This window comes from Zonotrichia albicollis, chromosome 12 (assembly GCF_047830755.1).
Source record: "Zonotrichia albicollis isolate bZonAlb1 chromosome 12, bZonAlb1.hap1, whole genome shotgun sequence".
Classification (NCBI taxonomy): Eukaryota; Metazoa; Chordata; class Aves; order Passeriformes; family Passerellidae; genus Zonotrichia; species Zonotrichia albicollis.
This window is the reverse complement of record NC_133830.1, coordinates 20,375,918-20,397,773: the sequence shown is the minus strand read 5'-3', so window position 1 is coordinate 20,397,773 and position 21,856 is coordinate 20,375,918. Positions and strand designations below refer to the sequence as shown.

General features: G+C 42.1%; 1 protein-coding gene across 1 annotated transcript; it reads right to left on the bottom strand.

Moving 5' to 3' along the window:
- Positions 1-304: 304 nt before the first annotated feature.
- HDAC11 (histone deacetylase 11) lies at positions 305-21,076 on the bottom strand. The gene is made up of 10 exons (XM_074550176.1): positions 20,918-21,076; positions 19,414-19,562; positions 17,304-17,404; positions 13,426-13,542; positions 11,379-11,421; positions 11,155-11,231; positions 9,868-9,930; positions 7,901-7,997; positions 5,042-5,220; positions 305-2,162 (listed from the first exon to the last, which is right to left on the bottom strand). Coding segments are annotated over exons 1-10 (1,071 nt in total). The 5' UTR covers positions 20,920-21,076; the 3' UTR covers positions 305-1,919.
- Positions 21,077-21,856: the final 780 nt, after the last annotated feature.

Here is a 21,856-nt window from a genome sequence, read left to right as displayed (position 1 = left end):
AAATACTTGGATTAGGACTTACAAGGTAGGTAATGAAATAGAACTTGGGAGTTAGAAAGTGACTTTAACCCCTTATAATGACATCTTAAAAGTATTTGGACACAAAACTTGCAACGTCTCTTCAAGGAGTCACCACTGAACTCTCAGAGAAGCTGTTGACAAACCTTGTACTACTCACCCTTGAGACTCACTGTAGTTTCAGACACATTTTAAGTATGAAAAATACATCAACTTGTCTTTTCAATAAACTGCTACAGCCCAACTTTTTGACAGCTAAGATCCATGTGAAGTGACAAGAAGTCAGTCAGCATTGTTCAACATAATTTTAATCTCCACTGAGGGGAAATTATAGAAACATGTTAACACAGACAGCAAATGTTTGGGGAAAGACCATATGGTGTTATGATGGGGGTTTAGTTCATAGAAATGTAATCTAGAATTTTATAAAAATTATATGAAAGAATAACAACACCTTTCAGTAATGTCAGACAGTATAGAAAAAATAAATCTCAACATTAGTCATACTCTGATGGTCCTTCTAGTAAGAATTTTAAAAGTGCTCTTTAATCCCAGCGTAGCAACTTAAGCTTAGTGCAATAGGTCAGATCTGGTTTAAAGCAGGTATTTATAACAGCTGTGCAATTCCTACAATGGACAAACTCCATGACATGAACACTAAATGAGGTCAGTATTAGAATTAAACATTCCTTAAATAGCGTACACAACAACTCTACAAGGAAAACCCTGGTGTTCCCTCACAGGATGGCTCCAACCTAAACACAACATAAAACCTGTTGTACAAATCAATGAAAGTTATAAAAGCTCTTGCAAAATATACAGTTTAGTAGTACATTTAGAACCCACTGGTACAAACAGTACCTAATGCCAAACTTCCCAGGTAGTGCAACTGAATTTGCTTTGAATACATTATTTTGTCCCAAATCCTCCTAAAAGCTCCATATAAAGTTAGCACATTATCTCAATGTAGGAATGTCACTGCATTCCTTAATGAACAAGAAAAATGAAGGATTTGCTTACCAACTATGACTGCAACTAGAAGTACCATTGATCTCTGAGCAAGTGAAAAGCACAGCACTAGTTGGGGAAAAATAATTTAAATCTACTCCTCACTGTTTTATACATGGCAATAAGTAAGACAGCCTATATTTCTACATAGTTTTTTGGCAGGGTTGCTGAGAACTGTAAGATCAGCTTTCACTGGACTGTAGTTCCTCTGTGTGTGAGTTACAGTGCATGGGAACTACTGCCTGTCACATGCAGAGCTCATCTGGAACACCAGACTGGAAATGGTGAGCCCTTATGGCTCATCTGCATATGGAGCCAAAGGTGTTTCATATTCTATTTCACAAGGTGTTTATGAGCAAGATTTAAGTCACCATCAACAACAGGAATAAAGTGAATTTACAAACATTCCTTCTAACTGTCTATGGCTTCAAAGCCATAAATAAACTGCCCTGGCTTTTACAGTATTGCACTTCCCTTCAGTGTTACACTGACAGCTGAAGTCTGCACAGAACTCATTTTATAACAGTATTTCAATTTAAAAAGCAATAAATAAAATGCAGTATTTAAAAAACCCCACAAAACAATAGCTTTAGTCCATATTCCTCCCACCTCAGACCATGCTGCACCATCTGAAACAGGTCTGGGACAGTCTTTGGATACCAACTGCATAGATCTTCTAACATAACAGACCCGCCCCCCTCCACCCCACACTCTTGAATCAGAGAAGCAAATTAAGCTTTCTACAGCAATATTAGACACAAAGATAGTACCCTTGAGTGCATATCTCAATTAGTTTAAAAGGATGTGTTGCCTTAGCTCAAGATAAATTCGGCAGTTAGACAGAGTTACTCTGTATTGCCTCTGGGTTTATGTGACCAACATTCAGTGACCTGTCACTGCAGTGACAAGTTGCTGAAGTCCTTGGCAGAGTCTCTGACCATCTGATCCAGGCTGGGACTCCCAAGGGCACAGGCTGGCTGCTGCCTGCCCAGGAGCCCCAGGCTGTGCAGGTTGAGGATGGAGTCGGCGATGATGCGCGCCGTCCTCTTCTGGTACCCGCCGGATGTCACCATGAGCACGGGCACCCCGCGGCTCCTGGCAGCCCTGAACACCACCTCGTCCCTCTTCACAATGCCCTGCAAGGCCACCACAGGGAGAAATAAGTGAGAGCAACATGATGCTTCAGTTCTAACCTATGGTTTATGCATTTACAGTATTGGATGCTTGCGAAGTTGTTTGGGCTTTACAGTTTACAGTAACAATTAAAAATTCAGTCCTGTTAGCTGGTTTGCATGTCTGATCATTTAAGAAAAACCCAACCACACCATCCCCCAAAACCCCCAGCAAACCAAATGTCCTTGGCTTGTTTTAGAGGACATAGCAGATAAAAGTTTTTATACAAATTCCTACAAGAATTCCGACTCAAAGGCCATAAAGCCTAAACTAATTGCAAATTTTACACCTACTTCCCAGGTGAGGAATTGAGACCAGGAAAGACTCTCTGAATTCACAATGCTTTAATTTGTGCCCAGCTTGCACACCACCATCTGTCAAAAGTTTAGCAACTTGATCAAAATTTCACAATCTTACAGAAAAGCCCAAAGTTCAAATCAAGTTTTACACATTAACAATCACTGGCTGAATCTCAAGTCCCAGTTTCTGCAGTAAGAGCCTGTGGTTAATGCTACAAGAATCTGTGAAGTTGCAGAATGTAAGCAATGGTAAATCCATAAAAAGAAAAAAATTCTTTGTATTCTTACTAGGAGAAGGGTAAGGAATTGAAAAATAGCAAAGATTGCTGACCAAGACGTGGTGGACTGTCATTGAATGCAGGCAAGAGCAGAGTGTGAGTCTTCTGGGTTTGAAATAAGCCCATAAGAGTCAAAAGTACTTCAGGAATGAGTGAGAACAGAATTAAAAATCTACTTTTGTAAAAGCAGAGTTCCAGATATATGCAATTCATTAGAACTCCTCAAAAAGTAAAAAACCAAAAGCAAAACACAAAACACTTGCATCACAACAGACAACAGCTTACAATGGACAGCTCAAAACTTAAATAACTGCAAAGCCGGTGAAGGGAAAAGGCATCACAATGCAATAAAATAAATGCAATAAAATAAAAATACGAAAATCCAAGAAGCAGCAGTAGAAGTGTTTCAAAATGAACATGCACTGCCCAGGCTGGTTACAGGAAGAGTGGAAGAACATCAGGAAATAACACCCTGCCATTAATTAGACCACAAACAGATGGTAAAGGGAAAGAATAAAACACAAATGTAGCAGAAAAAAGTATCTTGTAAAACCATCCAAGAATATTGTTCACTGCACAGTCTGACATAGCCTTGGGAAAGAACCAGGAATAACAAATGAACAGTAAGACAAAGGAAACTGAAGAATTCTATTAGAAACAGATCCTTAAAGGAAGCAACAGAATTACAGAAGGAGCTGCAGGGCCCTGGGGACCCAGCAGAGGATGCATCACTATTATCCCACACCAGAACTGGAGGCAACCCCTGCTCTCTGGAGCCTCACTGCTCCAGCAGCTCCAGGGAGAGTCTGCTGGAGCTGAGGGGAGAACTTGGGCTTACTCCCACATTTCTGTGGAAAACAACAGCCTGGCACTGCTCCCACTCCCAAACAAAGGGAAGAGGGACTCAGCTGATGCACTGCAGGCTTTTTTACAGCCTCATGAACCAGGAAACCATCACTCAGGACACCATCACTCAGAGCACTCTGAGAGCCCCATTCTGGGCACAACTAACACTGCAGCAGGAGCTTAAAATACAGGTGACATCTTCAGGAGCAGAAGCGGAGCCTGCACTAAGGACCTTTGCAGAGAGGCACTGTGCAGGCACGATGCCTTTCCAGCACTGGGATTTCAAGCCTGCACACCAGGGACAAGAACTCTGCCCTCAGAGCAGACACTAAAGGCTTGAGCTCCCTCCAGCTGTGCAGAGAATTCCTTTCACCCCTTCTCGTGGCCAGAGAAGCTGTTTCACCTTTCTTCCCCCATCCTCACATTCTGTGTCTGCACAGAACCCAGAAAGCTGCAACAACTCCTTTTTCTTGGCAGTGAACACCGCTCCTAATCAAAGTGCAGAAATTTGGGGGTTTTTGTAGAGGCAAATCGAAAGTATCTCCCTATGACCAAGCTGTCACTTCCCTGGTTGCCAGTGGGCTCTGCTTCACCAAACCCCACCTCACACCTCAGGCCATCTCCTCTCCAGGGTCCCAGCCAAGTCCAAGCCCCTCAGCTCTTCCTTCGTGCAAGAGAACTGAGCAGAATTAAAACTGAACAGACCAAGTGGTGGCTCAAAGAGGGGAATCTGAGAGCTCACAGATCAAACAAGCACTTCTCTGTATTGATCTGGTGGCCATTAAAGAGACATAAATGTGAAACAGGAGAGAGATAGCACAGAGGAACTGTCAAGAGAAGGAATCACAAAAATCCATGAAGGAAATAAGAGGACTGTAAATTTTTGCTTATTTTAAGAAAAGCAAAAAGGTGAAGACTTCTATGGAACTTCACAGAATAAACCAAAATTTGAGTCTGGTAGCAAACTGGAGAAAGCAAATGATATCTGAAGAAAAAGGTCAAGAAAAGGAAAGTAACTGTTCATTTGCTGAGAATGCACAGCCAGGCTGCACAAAATTGTTATAACCATGAGGGTAGCTTAAAACAGCTGGGAGTGCTACAAAAGAAATTAAGTGTAAGATACACACTGGGGGCAGGTGACAAAAGAAATACATTGCAAAATGGGTCATGTAAGGGGAAAAAAGAACCAAAGAAAGAACAAACCAAGCCGGGAAAATAGAAGTCAGGTGAAGTGTGAAAATATATGTATCTCTCTGGTTACTGTTTGGGTGTTGGCAATCAGTGTATTTTAGAGAGAAGATGAATGGTACTGGAACAGGCACCAGAAGAACAGAAATATTCAGAGTCAGGAGAGGGAAGAATGAAGGGCAAGGGGGATGTGTGTCTGTGACAGGAGGGTGGAAATGGTCTGTGACACACCTGGGGGGAAATGGCCAGGCCTCCCAGGGGATCCCCATCCAGAATGTCAGTGCCAGCATTGTAGACAATGATGTCAGGCTGGAATTCATTCAGGGCTCCCTCCACGTGGGTCTGCACCTTCTGCAGGTACTCGGTGTCCTCTGTGCCCCACTCCAGTTCCACCTTGCGTTTTATGGCACCTGAGGGACAGCAAAGCAAGCACTGCTCAATAAACAAAGCACTGCTTTGAAAGAAAATGCACCATTTAGGCAAGCAGGCGAAAAAAATTACATTTCTGGAAGCTCTCTCAATACATTGCATTTTCACACAAACATGAATTAAATAAAACTATTCAACTGCTTGTTTTCTCAGCAAATGTAAAGCACAATGACCTTGAAAAAATTCCATTGAAGAGAGAAAATTAGATGCAGGACAAAAAAATATAATCTGAGATGCAAATGGAAAATGTTATTGAAAAACAGCTGATCTGCAAGTCCAGTTACCAATCAGCAGAGAAATCATAAAGAAAATTATTAACTTAAAAGTAACTTAAATAAAGCATAAGGCAAAGAAAACACTGAACTGCTATTGCAGAGGAAACAGCTGGGGGAAAAACAAGATAAATATCACTGAGAAATTATGAAGATGTTTTATTTTTATCACAACACTCAAAACTTCACAGCAAGGGATCATACTGCTTTATGAATGTATAACAAGATTCAGCTTTGCCCCAAGCATTTTCAATTTAATGTCCTTACCCTGTAATCCTACCAGAAGAGCAAATGTCAATTCTTAATTCAAATCAAATTATTTCTAATGCTTCTAATAAAGCAATAGAAGTAGAAAATGAAGGCTGAGAAGGTAAAGGAAAGAAACCCAAGGTTATGCAGCTGAATTTTGGGTGCTCTTATGGAGGGATGTGTGATGGAATTAATCAAAGCCATGCCAGAGCTGTTCTAAGGCATGGCTTCTTCCTCACACTGAATGATGTGGAGTCTCACATCTTAAATATGGATTCAGCCCCCACCAAGTGTGCAAGAATGCCCTCAATGACAACTCCTCTTGTGATTGCTGCTTTTTGTTCTGCTTTTCATCTTTGTTCAGCATCAGTGAAGCTTTTCTTTTTCATCCTGTTATTTTATATTGCATCAATATTAGTTTCACAGATTTTTGCTTCTTTATGGTTTCTCAAAGTTTCAGCCTTTCCTGCTTACTCTTCAGTGAATCAGTGCTATTCCTCATCCCTCTTTCTCCTCCTAAGCCTGTGTAATTCCACGCTGCTTTGCCAGGGACTCAATATGCTTATGGCTTAACACTGGCAAGGTGAGCTTCTCCCTGTTCTCCCCTCCCTACTGAAGCCCATGGGGCAAAAAATGTGTTGAAGAGGTTCTTGCAATAAAACCTGGAAGAAACAGGCAGGAAGTCCAAGGAGACAGTGATCAACTGGAGTTCACCCTAAGGATCCAAAATCTCCTGTTCAAGCCTCTGCCCCTCTGCAAGGAGATTCCCCCTGTGACCCCATCTCTGCCTGGTCACCTACTGGAAAGGGTTTAAGGGACTTAGCCACAAAAATCCTATTCAGACATTCTTATGCAAAGTGCAAGGAGCTACATATTCACTGGCTCTGGCCCAGCCCTGTGCAGCTCATCCTTCATCTGCAGAAAAGGAATGCTGGAATTCAGTGTGGCACTGCAGCTCAGTGCTTCAGGCTTGCTAACAAGAACTGACTCTGTTTTGGTCTTAATCCATCTGTTCAAATGCTGCCATGTGATACATTAATAAAAGGATGCTTTTCTTGGGGGAAAACCCCCCATATTTGCTTGCCATTTGTCTGCCTCCAGACATGGTGTGCTTTAAATGGTCATTTTTTAGCTTAAAACCTTGAAGTACTACAATTCTTAGTATCTTCACTAGTCAAAAGACAGCAGTGAAATGCACTGCACCTAACTCTTGTCAAGAATCCAAATGAAGGAGGTTTTTCAGAACAACAGCATCACTGAAGGAATCCAACAGCAGAACAACTCCCCCAGCAACCCCTGACTCAGTGAACAAATTGAGCTTGTAGTAAATGACAGTGCAGCAGAATCAAAGACCAAATAAACGTGGGGCTTTTGCATTCCAATGTAACCATTATCAAAGCCCCACTAATTAATTGTGGCAGGCCACAAGACACAACAGACACAACACAGCAGGGATAAACAAACCACAACCAACCCAAATCAAGTACCAGCTCTTAATGTGGGGATGAGAGGGAAGGGGGGAGTCCCCATACCAGCGTGGATGTGGCATTTAGGGACACTGGTGGCAGTGCTGGAGGAATGGTTGGACTCAACCTCAGAGGGACTTTCCAACTTTAAATTCTATGGTTTTGTTCCAGGACTTGCTTTGCTTCCCACCTGGTGCCACATTCAGATGCAGATTGTTTCCTTCATGCTTATCTAACAAATTCTACTGGCAAGCCAACACCTGAATATGCTATAACTTCACTCTCAAAAGAACACGAAACCTTTTTACTCACTATCAGCTAATCCTCTCATAAATGTAATATAAGGGAAAGATGAAGTTCTAACAACTCTCTTCAAATCAAAGGATTATTCAGCTTCCTGCTCCAAGCTCTGGAATGGATTGCCAATAACATCCACTGACACCTCTCCACACCCTGCACTCCAAAATGTCATTCCTGAAGTGAGGGAAAACACTGCAGCATGAACACTGTTATGACATATCACAGTGAGCAGTGAAAATGATGTGAAATTAAAAATAATAAAAAAAAAAATCTAGGTAACAGTGTTGCAAGGAAGCTTTGCAGTAAATAAAGAAGTCAGATAACAACACAGTAGGTCTGGAACATTTGGGAAGATGAATCTCAGTTATACTCACGTTTAGCAAAACCATCCCCTGGGTAAATATATCTATTGTATGCATCCATAATATAAACCCGAGGATCATCCATAAAGTCTCTCTCATGGCCATTTCCCTGCAGGAAATTTACAGTTAGCTATTCTAGCATGGCAACACCGAATTAAATACACAGTGAATTCTAGAGTAATTAACACCACAGAGGTTCTAATATTCATAACTCCTGTGTCATTCTCTTATTTATAGTACTGGAGATTACTCTGAGGTGTGCAGTTTTGGGGGGCTTGATGGGATCAGTCTGAAGACTGCAGGTATTACCACAAATAAAATCCTTGTCTCTCTGAAGGTAATTTGCTTGGATCTCATTACACATGTAAGAAAGATAAGCAAAAATCAGAAGCTAATTGTCCTCAAGAGCATAACAAAAGCAACTGTGACCACCAAACAGATCTATCACCTTCCAAATGTGCAAGAAAAAGTCACTTTCAACTGCTGCAGGAATACTGAGTATTCTTATGTAAGAATTAATGAATAAATAAAGCAGACTACAGCTCTCCTGATAACTCAAGCCTAGGTGAGGTAAGTATTCCCTGGAAAAATTATAAACAATAACAACCCAATAGTTTAACACCAGAAATTCCCTACAAAAATTTGTACTGGGTGTGAAGAGGGATGCTCGAGAGAAAACTCAAGTTTGGAATAGTCCCCCCTCCCCATTTCTGAATTTAAATACTATTCTTCCGTCCCTCACTTATTTTCACTAATATATAAATTATTTTACCACAGCAATCGCTAAGATAATTTTATTTAAATCAGTGTATCATAAAGGACCACAGCCCCTCTCCCTGGAATTTCACTTAAAGTACAGAAACAGACATTTCCATAGATACAGCTGCTGTAATTCAGTTTTTATGCTGACAAATGGCAACTCTATTTATTTCTTCAGCATCTTTGGTCCACAAATAAACAGTTCATGCACACAAGCCTAGGAATATGAAAGCCTCTGGGGGAACCATTTCCTTACGAGAGGTGAAACTCAGCACTGCACTAAGAACTGGAACAGTCACAAGATGAGAGTATCTGCATCCTTAAACAGGATCTGCTGAGCTATGTCAGATACGTCTCATTCCCCCAAGAAAGGAAACAACAGGTGTTTTAATGTGCACACTGAGACTACCAGCACATCTGAAAACCAAAATACATCTCAAGTGTTTTTCAAAACCAAACCACCCCCACGTAGCACAAAACAAATCCACGGCCTGACAGAGAGGCTCAAGAGAACCATGAACACCAAACACCTTTCTGCTGCACCATCTGTGTCCTGCTATCATGGTGATTTTAGGACACATAAGAGAAATGACACAAGATTAAAAACTTGCAGCCATTAGGCTTCCTCAGTGCCCCAGAACCGTGTAAAAATGGTTACTTTAGACATAATAAATCACCTGAAATGCCTCAGGTTGGACATCACTTTGGTGCATTAACTGCCTTTCTAAAAATACCATCTCTGGCCTCTCAGGATTTATTTTGCAAATCCCACCATGGCTGAGATTTGATCTCAGTACCACAGTAAATCACTCCACCAGGTGAAGAGGGACGGATCCTCTACTTCATTAGATTGAAGCTAGGCTTAAAATTAAACCACTGAAGGTCAAATCCCTCCCCTGCAGAGGCTGCTGCAGTGACCAGGCGTTGGGAACCAGCTGGGATTGTGTCTGGAGAGATCCTTGCTTCTCACACGAGTGCAACGCAGCAAGGTTTTTCATGCAGCCACATGATGGAGCTGCAACTCAGGTTAATTTCATTAAACTGGCTTAAGAGCCTTTTGGGCCATAAAATAACTGAAGAATCAACTCTTCACAGTTTTTCATCATCTCTGATTGACTTTGTATTCCGTGATTTTATGTTCGTATTTAGAAAAGGTATTTATCACACACTTTTATTTTAAGCAAAACATCCACAGCACTGAATACAGGTAAACTACTCACCTGATGGGCATCCAGATCAATAATTGTGGCTTTAGACACTCCTTGTACTCTCTCAAATAAGAACTGGATATATAAGCAAGGAAAAACATGGGAAAATTTATGAATTTAGGTGACAGATTGAACTGGAAGCTCTAAGATCGCACAGTGCATGACTGCTGGAATTTGAATGGAGGGTACATCTATTTGTTACAGTCACCAAACAAACTGAGACATGATTCTCATACATTTAATGTAAACATCTCATTATTTGACATAAAAAGGTAATTTTTGTTAAAATAAAAGCCCTATACATTTCCACCAGATAAAAGGAAGAGGCCAGGCCCACTGAGGGATCACAGAGCTGATGGTGACAGCATCCAACTGCAACAGCCTAAAATTCAGTGTTTAGGAAAAGCTGCTGTAAGGACTGAGTGCCTTAGAGCCACTTTTAGTGACAGAATTAATTTCTTATTCTGTCTGGGAAGAAAAAAAAAGGCTTTTACTTCTTTGAGTCTTAACTTTGCTGCTAAGTTACCATCTTTAATATAGATATAGTAAAACCCAAAGATTTTGCACAAACTGTCACCCACTGATTTCACAATCTGTATTTTAATGGTAGGTGAAAAAAGAACACTGTGGATTACTTTTTGGCAAATTGCCATGTACAGAAATTAGGATGTTATGTCACATGGCGTGCTACAATCATTAGAGCTCTTTAGTGTTTGATTATTACTGATACTTTATAAATATTCTAGTATACAAATATACCATAGCTCATTTGATAAAAATAAGCCCTAATTGCAGAAGACTCTTACTTCAGCCATTCAACAGCTAAATACCAAATGCATTCATTCCCATTTGGTGACTATTTCGGAGTCATTCACATTTTTATTCATGAATCTGAACCAGTCTGAGCCCTGTACAGTGCAGTTTGATTCAGAAAGGGGATTTTTGTCTCTCTATTTGTCTTGACTGTCACCACTGAAATCAATGTGGAATGCTCAGGTTCACCTGCAAGGCCAGGAGAATTATCACTGAGGATATTAGAAATCCATCTGGTTTGATTTGGAGTGGTTTTTGCAAGACAACATTATCAATGCAATTACAGTCATGCCTATTTACATTGATAATTCTGACCCCTGCAACTCTTCCCTTCCACTTTACAACTCTCCATATCCCCATTCCTGCCCATCTGGAAATAGCTTCATTTTCTCCTATTAAGATGTAAATTAGGTCTTAGGAATTCACATGGATTTCTCCTCCATTTGCAGAAACAGCACAAGGCAGTGGTTTAAGAGCAGTTCTTACCTTGATGGCCAGTGTGATGTCAGCAAATGCACAAAATCCTCCCCCTTTGTCACTGGAGCAGTGATGGAAACCACCCCCTGAACAGAAAAGTTGAAGGGATGAAAAGCTAAAACTAAACAAAAAACAGATACTAAAAACATTGATGGGCTTTGCAAAGAGATGTAAATGAGAACATTCAGATGCTCTGAATACACTCTTTAGGGTATCACCAAATTTGTACTCACCCACGTTGATGGCCCAGCCTCTATCCACAGCAAGCTTTCCTGCCTTAAAAAAAAATACAGTTGGAATTCCATAAACAAATGAGGCAACAGCTAATTTCTGCTTCCACCCCAAATCCCTCCTGGCATTCCAACAGGCCTGTGGAATTTTCAGATCTTTTGCCACTGAACCAGATCCCCGAGTACAACCCTTAACAAAAATTCCCTCAGCATAAGGAGCTGAAAGAGTATTTGCTATTCATCTGTATTTCCTTCTCTGGCAGCTGGAAAAGGGAAAGAGCAGTGCTGGGAAAAGTAAAATATGACAAAGAAGCTCCTTATGTCCTTCCTGTTCATGCACTGATTGAGGAATGTAAGCTCAAAATCCTGGAACACAGACATAAAAAACCAGAGTTCCAGCTGGGGATCAGACCAAACAATGGCTCCAGTGTGAAGTGTCCTGGTACTTCTACTTTTTATAGGATAGAACACGCAGGGTATAGATTCTTATTGCTCTTGTGGCCTCCTGCACAAGAAAACTGCGCCTGTATCTCTCCTCTGAACTCAAGTGACATTCAGGGAGGGGAAAGCATTGACAGGTAAGAGATACACAAGGCTTAAATGATGTAATTTTAACTGAAAATCCTGATTATTTTGGCCAAAAAAAGTCATACAAGCATTTAAGTGCAGCATTGCTTAACTGGTCTGTTAAAAGTAATATTACTTTAAGATATTCCTAGTTACAAGCGAAAGAAAAAACAGGGAGAGAAAACATTTAAAAATTATTTTTTGTCTGTAGTCATGAAAAGAAAAAATTACACATCATATCCAAAATGAAGTTTGGACAGTTACGAAATCTTTATAACCAATATTTACATTTGAGTGATTTTAATTCAGTACTAGGACAACTATTGGCATGGTAAACATGATCCTGCTATGATCATGCCAACTTACACAAATTAGATCTTGGGGAAAGATTGCAGTTTCTGAACTATAAAACCCATTAAGTCCCAGGGAGAACACATTATCTGCAATTTATCACACTTCCTAGGGATTCCTCACCAAAACCCAATCTTCTCATATTGCTAAAATATCATTAAAAAGTAGAGAAACTCAACAGGAAATTTTGTAATAAACAGGCCCATCAGGAATAGCAGAAAATTGCACTTCTGACTTCTACTGTACAAATTTTATTGTCTGATGAATAAAAATTGCTTTTAAAGTACATTCCTATTTCCCCATAATGAAAAAAAAAAAAAGAAAAAAGGTTAAAATGTGGCTTCAAGATGAATCCCAAAGTGTCCAGGAGTGGCATCTGTGCTTCAGAAGCCATGAGAAAAACCAGACCATTGGTAGGTGCCTCCTCTACCTGAGCACATTTCTAACTGGTGAACACACACCTGGGAGTTAAAGACAGCACAAGCACAGCGAAAAACATAAGCAAAGCAGAGAAAAGGACTGCCTAGCTGGAACCAAGCTGAAAGAGGCTTCACACACACTGAGCTCCTGTCAAGAATATCCAAGGCAAAGCATCAGGAAGCTCTAAACTCTTCCCAAGTTCCTCTCTCAGACCACTGCCTTCATTCCTGTGACAATCTTGCAGTGACAGCATGGCTGTAATGAGAGGAAACTCTGCAGGTCCCTGCTCAGCAGGACTTGCTCTGAGTGACAACCAAATATTTCTAAGCACCTTGAACTACATGAAATGCTTTCTCCTTCCTCCTCTCCATCTCTGCTTTTGCCAGTTCATGCCTTCTTGGAGGAGGCAGCACTTTTGTCACCTGGCCTATCACCATAATCCAGTACATCTAAAGACTTATCCAGAGCCCAGCAGGTTCTTTCAGAATTCAAATCCTTAAACAGTCCTTTAAAAAAGTTGGTTTAACTTTTGTATTTCCCAGCCCAACTCACCTTAGACATCTGGGAGCTGCAATAAACCCTGTTCCTGTATCTGGCACGGCAGCACTGTCCAAGGCTGACAATCTCAGTTACAGAATCACCACAACTCCCAGATTTACAGTGCTTGATGAACAAATTTAAACATGATAAAAGTGCATCAAGAGCTCCTTACCATTATTGTTCCTCCTGTCTGGGTTCGTAGCGGCTTCAGAACTTTTCTCTGAACAATGAAATTGGGAAGAAAGGCAACTGGTGGAATTTCTGTGATTGTAGCCACAACAAATGACCACTGCAAAGGGGAAAAAGAGAGCTCCAATTAATGGATGATGACACTTAGCTCTCTCATTAGTAGTTATTTATTGAAAAGGTGCTCACAGGTCCTTAGAAAGAATTTTATTATTTTTATATGGAAGTGACCACACAAGTTCTTATTAGTGACCTCTAAACAGGTTCATCCTCAAGTTTTTAACTATGAGAATCATCGCTTCCCAGATTTTAGGATCAAAATGTATCAAATTAGCAAGTTTTCAGGAAGGCAGTATTTCAGAAAATATAATATCCTTCAAATTGGGAGGAAGAATTTTAAAATGCCCTTCGGCTACGCTTGATATATTGTTCAAACCTAAAATATCCATTCCTGTGTGGAATCAAAAGGATATACCAAGGAGAAAGCAAACACAAACAAACAGACAACTGAAAAAAGAAGTTCAAACAGTTAAGTGAACACACAGTACAAACTTTAGCATACAGAACTGATTAAAATTTATTTAGCATATTAAACACTTCTGGAAAATGTTTCAAGGAAACAATTTGTTCAAAAGTCTTCAAGGTTAGAACACAAAATATTTGCAATATGCAAATGCTTTTTTTTTTTTGCAAACACATTGATTACTTCAAAGAACTTCCACTAACACCGCTACTAGTGATAACACTGCTAAATATATTTCAAAGCCTAAGTCACAAGCAAGAATATACCTGTCCAACCAGTACTGACACACTGAGGGACTGAGGATTAGGACTTGCCACCATGTACAGAGAGTCTGAACAGATCCTATTTCCTGCAGCATTAGGAACCGTAAGGAGACTGAGGGCACTGGCTGCCCCATTGCTGAGCTCTTCACAGCGGGCAGCATGCACAGGTGGGCAATTTGAACCAAAGGCAATCACATCCCCATCTCAGGGTCCTCTGATGCTCAAAATAACCTTCCAGTTAGCAATATTTCAATTACCAGGTACTACTGGGTGGATGAAGGGGTGGCATTGTTCATGCAGCACCTAAGTCCTAACTATATTTTACCAACAGTTAATTTCAAAATCTCTCTACTTTTGTATTTGTAAGACATTATTCTGTTACATCTTATCAGCTGTCCATCACAAGGTGCTTTAATTATTTTTTAGTACAGTCAATCTTGATAAAGTCCCTTTGCAAGACATTTTAGCTTTTGAACAAACACATTATTAAAAACTATACTCAATCCTGTTGTTCTAAAATGGAAATTAAAAGGTCACATTTGGATAAAAAATAAATTTTACCTCAAATGCAAACGATAATCACACAGAAAGTTTTACCAAGGTTTAAAGTAAGATTAACGTCAACAGAGAGAAGTGGGAGCAACCATGACTCAAACCAGCAATTACGATGCAGCTGCAGGTTTTCAGGGGGAGCTGAGCAGTCCAGGTGTGGTGGGAGTTTTGGCTCCCAGGCTCGTGGTCACAGCTGGGGCCATTCCTGATGCCACTCGCTGCCCACACCTGGGCCTGAACTGGGATCCGTGATTCCAGCAGAGGGGAGGAGTCACCAACTGGGAGCAAAGTCTGGGGGTTCAAGAAGGCAGCTACACGTGAAGGAAAATGCTTCTCCACTTAGGAACTGAAAATCTGTGGAATGTTTTATGCTTTTTTCTTCAGTGTGCTGGTTTTGTTTTCCACCATTCACCACAACAAATTCCCAGACCAGCTTTATCCTCAGCATTTGCATTTCAGTGTTGGCTCATGTTTGTTACCATAGAACTTCTCATAGAAAAAAATGAGAAAAGCACAGTCAGAAACTGGCTCTAACCTCATTGCCTACCTCCTTCCCAAAGGTCAGAATGCTGACATGCAAGAAATTCACTATTTTACATAACACTAGAAGAAGACAGCAAGTGGAAAAGTACTGCAAGCAAACTAGCCACAGTCCAGTCACTACCTTGGAGATGTAAATTCTTCAGAGGAATAACTGAGGGGGAATTGCCTCAATTCTAAAGGCCAGACTTTGTTGTGAGGACTCAGCAGGGAACAGGGAGACCCTTCCTGCTAACACAGACCTCATTTCCAGCAGCAGAAGGACCTTGTGCACACCTTTTTGTTTCTCTTCTGTCGATGCTCAGCTGGCTTTCAGCTGCTGCTGAGACACCAATCACCACCTACTCTTGCAAGTGTAGGCAATTTCCTACCAAATTCATGTTCAGATTTTAAATGAACACTCAAGTGATCCATTATTTTAGGAGACCTGGGCATTCTGAAAAATGCAAGCAACTTTGTAGTCTTTCCAGCTGATCTAATATAAAACATGCCATTTATACCTATTTGTCTGGATTTAAAAGAAAAAAAGCACAGTAGACTTTGGAGAAGGCAATAAAGAGCTTTCACAGGGCTTTTTCACGTCTAGGACACTATTTTGCTTTTGCAATTAAGCAGTTTTGTCTTTGCTGCTTGGCAGGAATCTGCTGGTGCAACCACTACAACACCTTCCAGTTCCTACACTTGCAGGAAATATTCTCTCAAGAACAGGGGGAGAGGAGACACCCAGTTAATCCCTTGTGGATACACACAACAGTGCTGGTCTTGGCCACAAGACACAAGTTATACAAGTGAAAGCATCCCATAGGTACTAAAAATATCATTATGGCATTCCAATCTGAGCTACACACATTAAACCCTGCTTCAAAGAAGTGATTCAGGAAAAAGAGGTGGGTGGTTCTATGGAATTAAAAGTTCAATATCCAGAATAACTGCAATAATATCAAATCTAATGATGCATGAAATTGCATGTAACTTCATAGCACAGAATGAAGAAGCATAAGAGAATTTGGGAAAGCAGTTAAGAGTGAAAAAGTTCACACAAATAACAGATCGTTTATACAGAAAAATAAAACATTCCAGAAATAGCAATCTGAGGGCTCTTCCACTGTGGAAGGGCATGGGTGACTCAAAATAACTTCTTTTGAATTATGAAATGGAAGAGTTCTTTTTTCTTACAAATCCATTTTCTGCCCTCCAAGCAGAGTTGCCAAAAAAAAGTAATGTCACCTGCACTCATCTATTACCCAATTCCACCCACAGATGACTGGGTAGATTCAGAACCAGAAATCTCACACATTTATGCTTTAGAGTCACACTGAAGTTAAACAAACTCATGTTTCCTTTAGAAATATACAAGGAATGTTCTTCATCCCCCCCCGCAGTCCTGTGAGCTGGCTCTGGAAACCTTCACAACAGATAATGTGCTTGGTTATGCCCTTACATTGATCTTCAACTCTCTCCATATTCCACTGATACAGGCAGTGTCTGACTATGAAACGAGTACTTGCCCCCAACAGACTGACCACAGAACCCCAAACCCCATAGAGCAATCCCTGCATTAGAAAACATCCAACAAAGTACCCCCATGTTCGTGGTTTCTGTTGTATTTTCAACTGCAGAATTGTATTTTATCAGAGTACAACAAAACTTACACTGCTCAACACTAAAACTCTGGCACTAACAAGAATATTACTGACATCTCAGACATTCTAATTTTGCCTATGTTTAATTTCCCTGAAATATCCTTCCAGGTCACCTATTTCATATGGTAGACCCTCTTTCCCCTCTATTATCCCTCTGTAGTGTGAAGTGCCCAATATTTCTGCAGTTTTCTTTCAGTAATCTCAGTAACAATGTAATCAGTGTGATCCACAGATACCATTCTATACCTGTAAGGCTGATTTAAAACAACTGTACAAGACATCCACTGCCTTTGACACTCACTCTGGACAGTTTGCTGGAAAAACAAATGAGCAGGTACAGCACCTTTAATTTATTAAGGTAGCGCCTGGTGTGAACAACCAAGAGATCTTCATCAGTCGCCTCCCGTGCCTGCACAATCAAGTCATCTGCAATTAGTTTTTCTTCTGCAACAGGAGAGAAATAAAAATTGGCATTGTACAGCACTGCTCAGCTCCCCATGGCCCCCTCCAAACACTCTGCTCTGACCTTGGTGTGTAACTCCCTCTGTCATGTTCATCGCTGGAATGACTTTAGGTTGCTCAAAGTTTGCAAGTGCTCCAAATACACCCCCTCTGTCACAGGCAAGCTGCTCAGGTAGTGTGTGTTTGAGAAATATTGTGTACAGGAAGTTTTCAGAGTGTGCTAAGATCATGGGGAGTTGAACTGAAAGGACAGACAGGTACTGACAGAGGATGAACACACACTGGAATCACACAACTCCTCACAGTCTAGGGCTCGGTGTACTGGGGAAATCTTGGTGCTTGTACCATCAAAGAGCCACCATTATTTTAACATGCTTTAAGAAATCCCACAGTTTATACTAGGATTTAGTCCCCTAAATCACAGAAGAATAAAGTAATAAGTCAAAATTCAAAACAAAGTAATGGCTTGGATGTTCATGAAAGCAAACAAGCTTAATTAGGATATTTATATTACCCCCTACCTCAATCTAATTCCAAGAAAAAACAAAGAGCAGATATTCTTTCCCTTAGAGACCAAAAGATTATTTTAAAACTTTGTTTTATAAGAGCAAGTTACTCCAAGAATTCAGAATGAGTGCATATGATCACTACAAACAACAATTATAAGGAATCCGGCCGATCTTCCCAGGCAAATTTTGATATTTAATTGCTGCACAGCTGTAGCCTCCTAAGCCTGTATCTCTTCTTTCATTTTATACTTGGAGGAGAAAGAAACAACTCCGAAAACCGAGAGGTTTTGCTCTGAAGTGTTCTACAAGAACAGCACCTGCGACAACATTTGTTTTGGCAAGCTTCTGTTTCTCCCGACTGAGGCTTGAGGGACAATTCATTCATGCACTGGTGTCAAACAGAGCCAAACTCTGGAAAGATGCTCACTGCTGATCTGCTCAGTGGTAAGGCACGGGGGAGGTCAGCTGTTGCCAGGAATTGCTACACAGCTACAGCAAACCAAGGGCTCTGGGGCATCCTGGGCCTTCTTCCTCCTTTCAAAGGACAGTAAAACAATTGGGAATACTAATTTTCTGTGAAAGCCTGAGACATTTGAGAATAGGCATGTCACAGAAAAAGAGCTGGAGGAAAAAGGTTTACACAGAAGAAACAGAAAGGGCAAAAGTTATGATTAACTAAGAAAACTGTTGGGGAACTCAACGCTAAATTATTTAAGGTTGGTAGAGGAAAAAGTAAAAACTCATCCACTAAGTTTATTAGAGTGTTCAAATTGTTTGACTTCAGTTAAAAGGATACAAGTCAGCCTGCAGTGGGAAGGGCAATCCTGAACAGCCAAGGATCATCAGCTGAAGGAGTCATTGGGACCACATAAAGAGAAGAAGCCTGGCTTTGGGACAACCAACAGCTTTTGAGCTGGCAAGAAAAAAAGCCTTTTTTTTGGTTGTTGTTTTTGGTTTTTACTCCTGATGAGGAAGTTCATACTTTAAATGAAGAAATGTCAAGATTTCACAGGCCCTGATCCTGCCCCTGGTTCTTACATTTGCATCTCCTTAAAGCATTTCTACCTGTATCCCACAAATGGTTTAAACAGCAATAATTAGAAGCATCATAGGAAGCGCTGCCTGTACTGGAGGGGCCTCAAAGCTCTTTCCAAACATCAGAAGAGCAGAAGGATGAGGCTGCTAAAGAATGGACTGAAGTGCTACAGCTGCACTTCTCCCTCAGCCTGAGGAGCCCTGTGTGCAGTCCAGCTTGAGTAACCAAGTTACACCTGCAGCAAACCATCATTAACACCTGGTGTTTCACCAGCCACAGGAATGCCCCAGCTCCTGCTACACCAGGTGTAAAGGCAGGGAAGCACAAGGCCTTGGACACTGCAACTCAGGTCTGGTAAGCCCAACACAAGCCTATACTAACCATGTAATTTTCGTTACGTTTTGTGCAAATGTTGGTTTAAGAGGCACCTTCTGTTGTGTTTTTACCTTTCAAAAAATTGATGATTTTCCCCCATTTCCCTGCATCAAAGGGGTGCAGCTTCTCCAGTCCCATGAAGGTGATGTTGTAGTCGGGGGAATACACAATGGGCCAGCATCCCAGAGGAGGGTCCTCGTACAGCTCCGTCCTGTGAGGCCTTGGCAAGCAAACACACACCAGTCACCACTTCAAAATACACTGACCACTTCTGCACTGAAGGCCCAAATTACAAATTAGTCCTCATACCAACTTTACAATTCTTAAACATGGCATTTATTATAGAAAAACTGAAACATTTGGTTCTGTTCCCTTGCCTTTCCAGGTGTGTCAATCAGCACCTCTACCTTCAAAGGTGCACCCAGTTTGCTGGCAACATAACCTTCATTACCTGCATGACTAGATTCCTATTTTAAATTCTGTATCAAAACACACACCACAATGCTTCTAACAACAGAACTTGGAAAGGTTTCTACGCTCCTCTCCTAGAAAGCAACAAACTATTTTGTGACTGCCTGAGCTAATTTAGTAAGCCTTAGGTTTTTATTTGCAGAGCACAGAACCAGGGACATGCTTGTAACTCCGGATGTCACACCTGTAACCTTTAACCAATACTTGCCTTAGCCTCTCCCTCCAAATCACTGTATTTTCCCAACATCAGGAAACACAGCAGAGCCAGCTCACAGCCCTCCTTCACAAGCCATTCACAAACCCAGCAATGTTTATTAAACGCTCTGTGTTTACAAAGACACACAACAATTGTTTGTGGACGCCTGTGTGCACACGTGGGTCAGCAGGTCAAACCAAGGCTGAGATGGGATTCTGTGCTCACACTTAGCCTATTCCACCACCTGCTGGTTGCCTTCTGTGCCCCAAACTCCACCTCTCTGAATCATGCCGAGACCTCTCCCGCTCCCCGAAATGTAAAGTCTGGAAAAGGCCATGCAACATACTGTGCAAGACACAAGGGTCTTTTGTCAGGTGAACAATACAAACAGAAACACCCTTATTTCCAGCCTGAACATGCTCAAGAATACCCTTTCAAAACCCTGTGAGAAGCAAACCAAAGGAAACACGAGGACAATGGAGGTTTCCCCCCAGAACCCGCAGCCCGGTGCCTACACACGGCCCACGCCGGGAGCCAGCGCTGCCCGGCCCTTCCCTCGGCCTCCCCGCGGTACGAGGCGGGCTGGGACAGCCCCGGCTCCGACAGCGGGGCCTGGAGCCTCGGCCCTGCGGGTGCTGCGAACAGGGGCATTTCTCCGGAGCCCGGCGTGCTCCCGGTGGGACACCCCATTCCCAGCAGGATTCCCCGTTCCCAGCAGGACTCCTCCCGCCGGGGCGGGGCTGGGCCGTGTCAGGCCGGGCCCGCGAGGGCTCCGGGCGCTGTCGCTGTCGCAGTCCCAGCCCGGCCCTGCGGCTCCGCGGCCCCCAGGCCGGGCAGTGCCGGCCAGGCCCTCCCGCCGCTGTCCCCGCTCCCCTTGCCCCGCTGCCGTCCCCCGTGCCCGTACTCACATCCCCGCCTCCGCCGGGCCGCGCAGGGAAGGGCCGGCCCCGGCTCCGCCCGGCGCGGGGCGGGCGCACGGCAGCACGGGCGGGGCCGGTAGCGCGACCCCGGGCCCGGCCGTGCCGAAGCGTGCTAACACCGGCTCGTACGTGGGACGGAGGGGCTGTGCAATACAGCAGCAGACGGCCCTTGACAGGGGAACTGCGAGGTCGCAGGACAAGCCGCTGCTCTGATGTTGGGGAGGGGGGAGTTATATAAACGCAGCATCAAGGGCCTCAAGGCGAATCCACACTAACGGTATCTTTGGATGGGAAAATACGATCCTCGCTGTACAATAAAATTAACAGTTCGTACCAGTAAGTCCTCCTAGGTCTACAGGAAAATGAGGAAAGCAAAGGTGAAATAGTGATCCTGTCTAACAGCAGCGGAACTGTTGGTGCTTTTCACTGAATTTAGTCAGGATTCACCCCAGGGACAACATCACTGAATTCAGGCATATAAGAAAAGACTTTCAAGTCAAAACCCCATTTCTAAGCATAGTTAATTAATCCTGCTTGAATATTTACAACAAGCATTTCTTAAACAGTTGTACAGCTAAATCAATAATATAATGAAAAATGGTCCATCAATACGAGCAGTATCTATGAATCCCAGCATAAATGCCCAGAAGCACTCTTTCTGCTGGAGGAGTAATGTCTCTTTATGAGAGTCCCTGATAAATGTCTTTTTTCTTAAAATATGCTGGCTTTGGCTTGGCATTCAGTTTTGATGGATGCCTGGGCTTCACCTTGGTATTTATTTAGCAGCAGGAGACTGTTACACCATGAAAACATTCTATCGCTTTGACATTATCTTTTAATTAACATTTATTTTGTTCTGGTCCTTTGTGTGCTCGCCTCAGTATTCCTCCAGCACATTTACCTTTTCTTCCTTGTTCCTGATTTCTT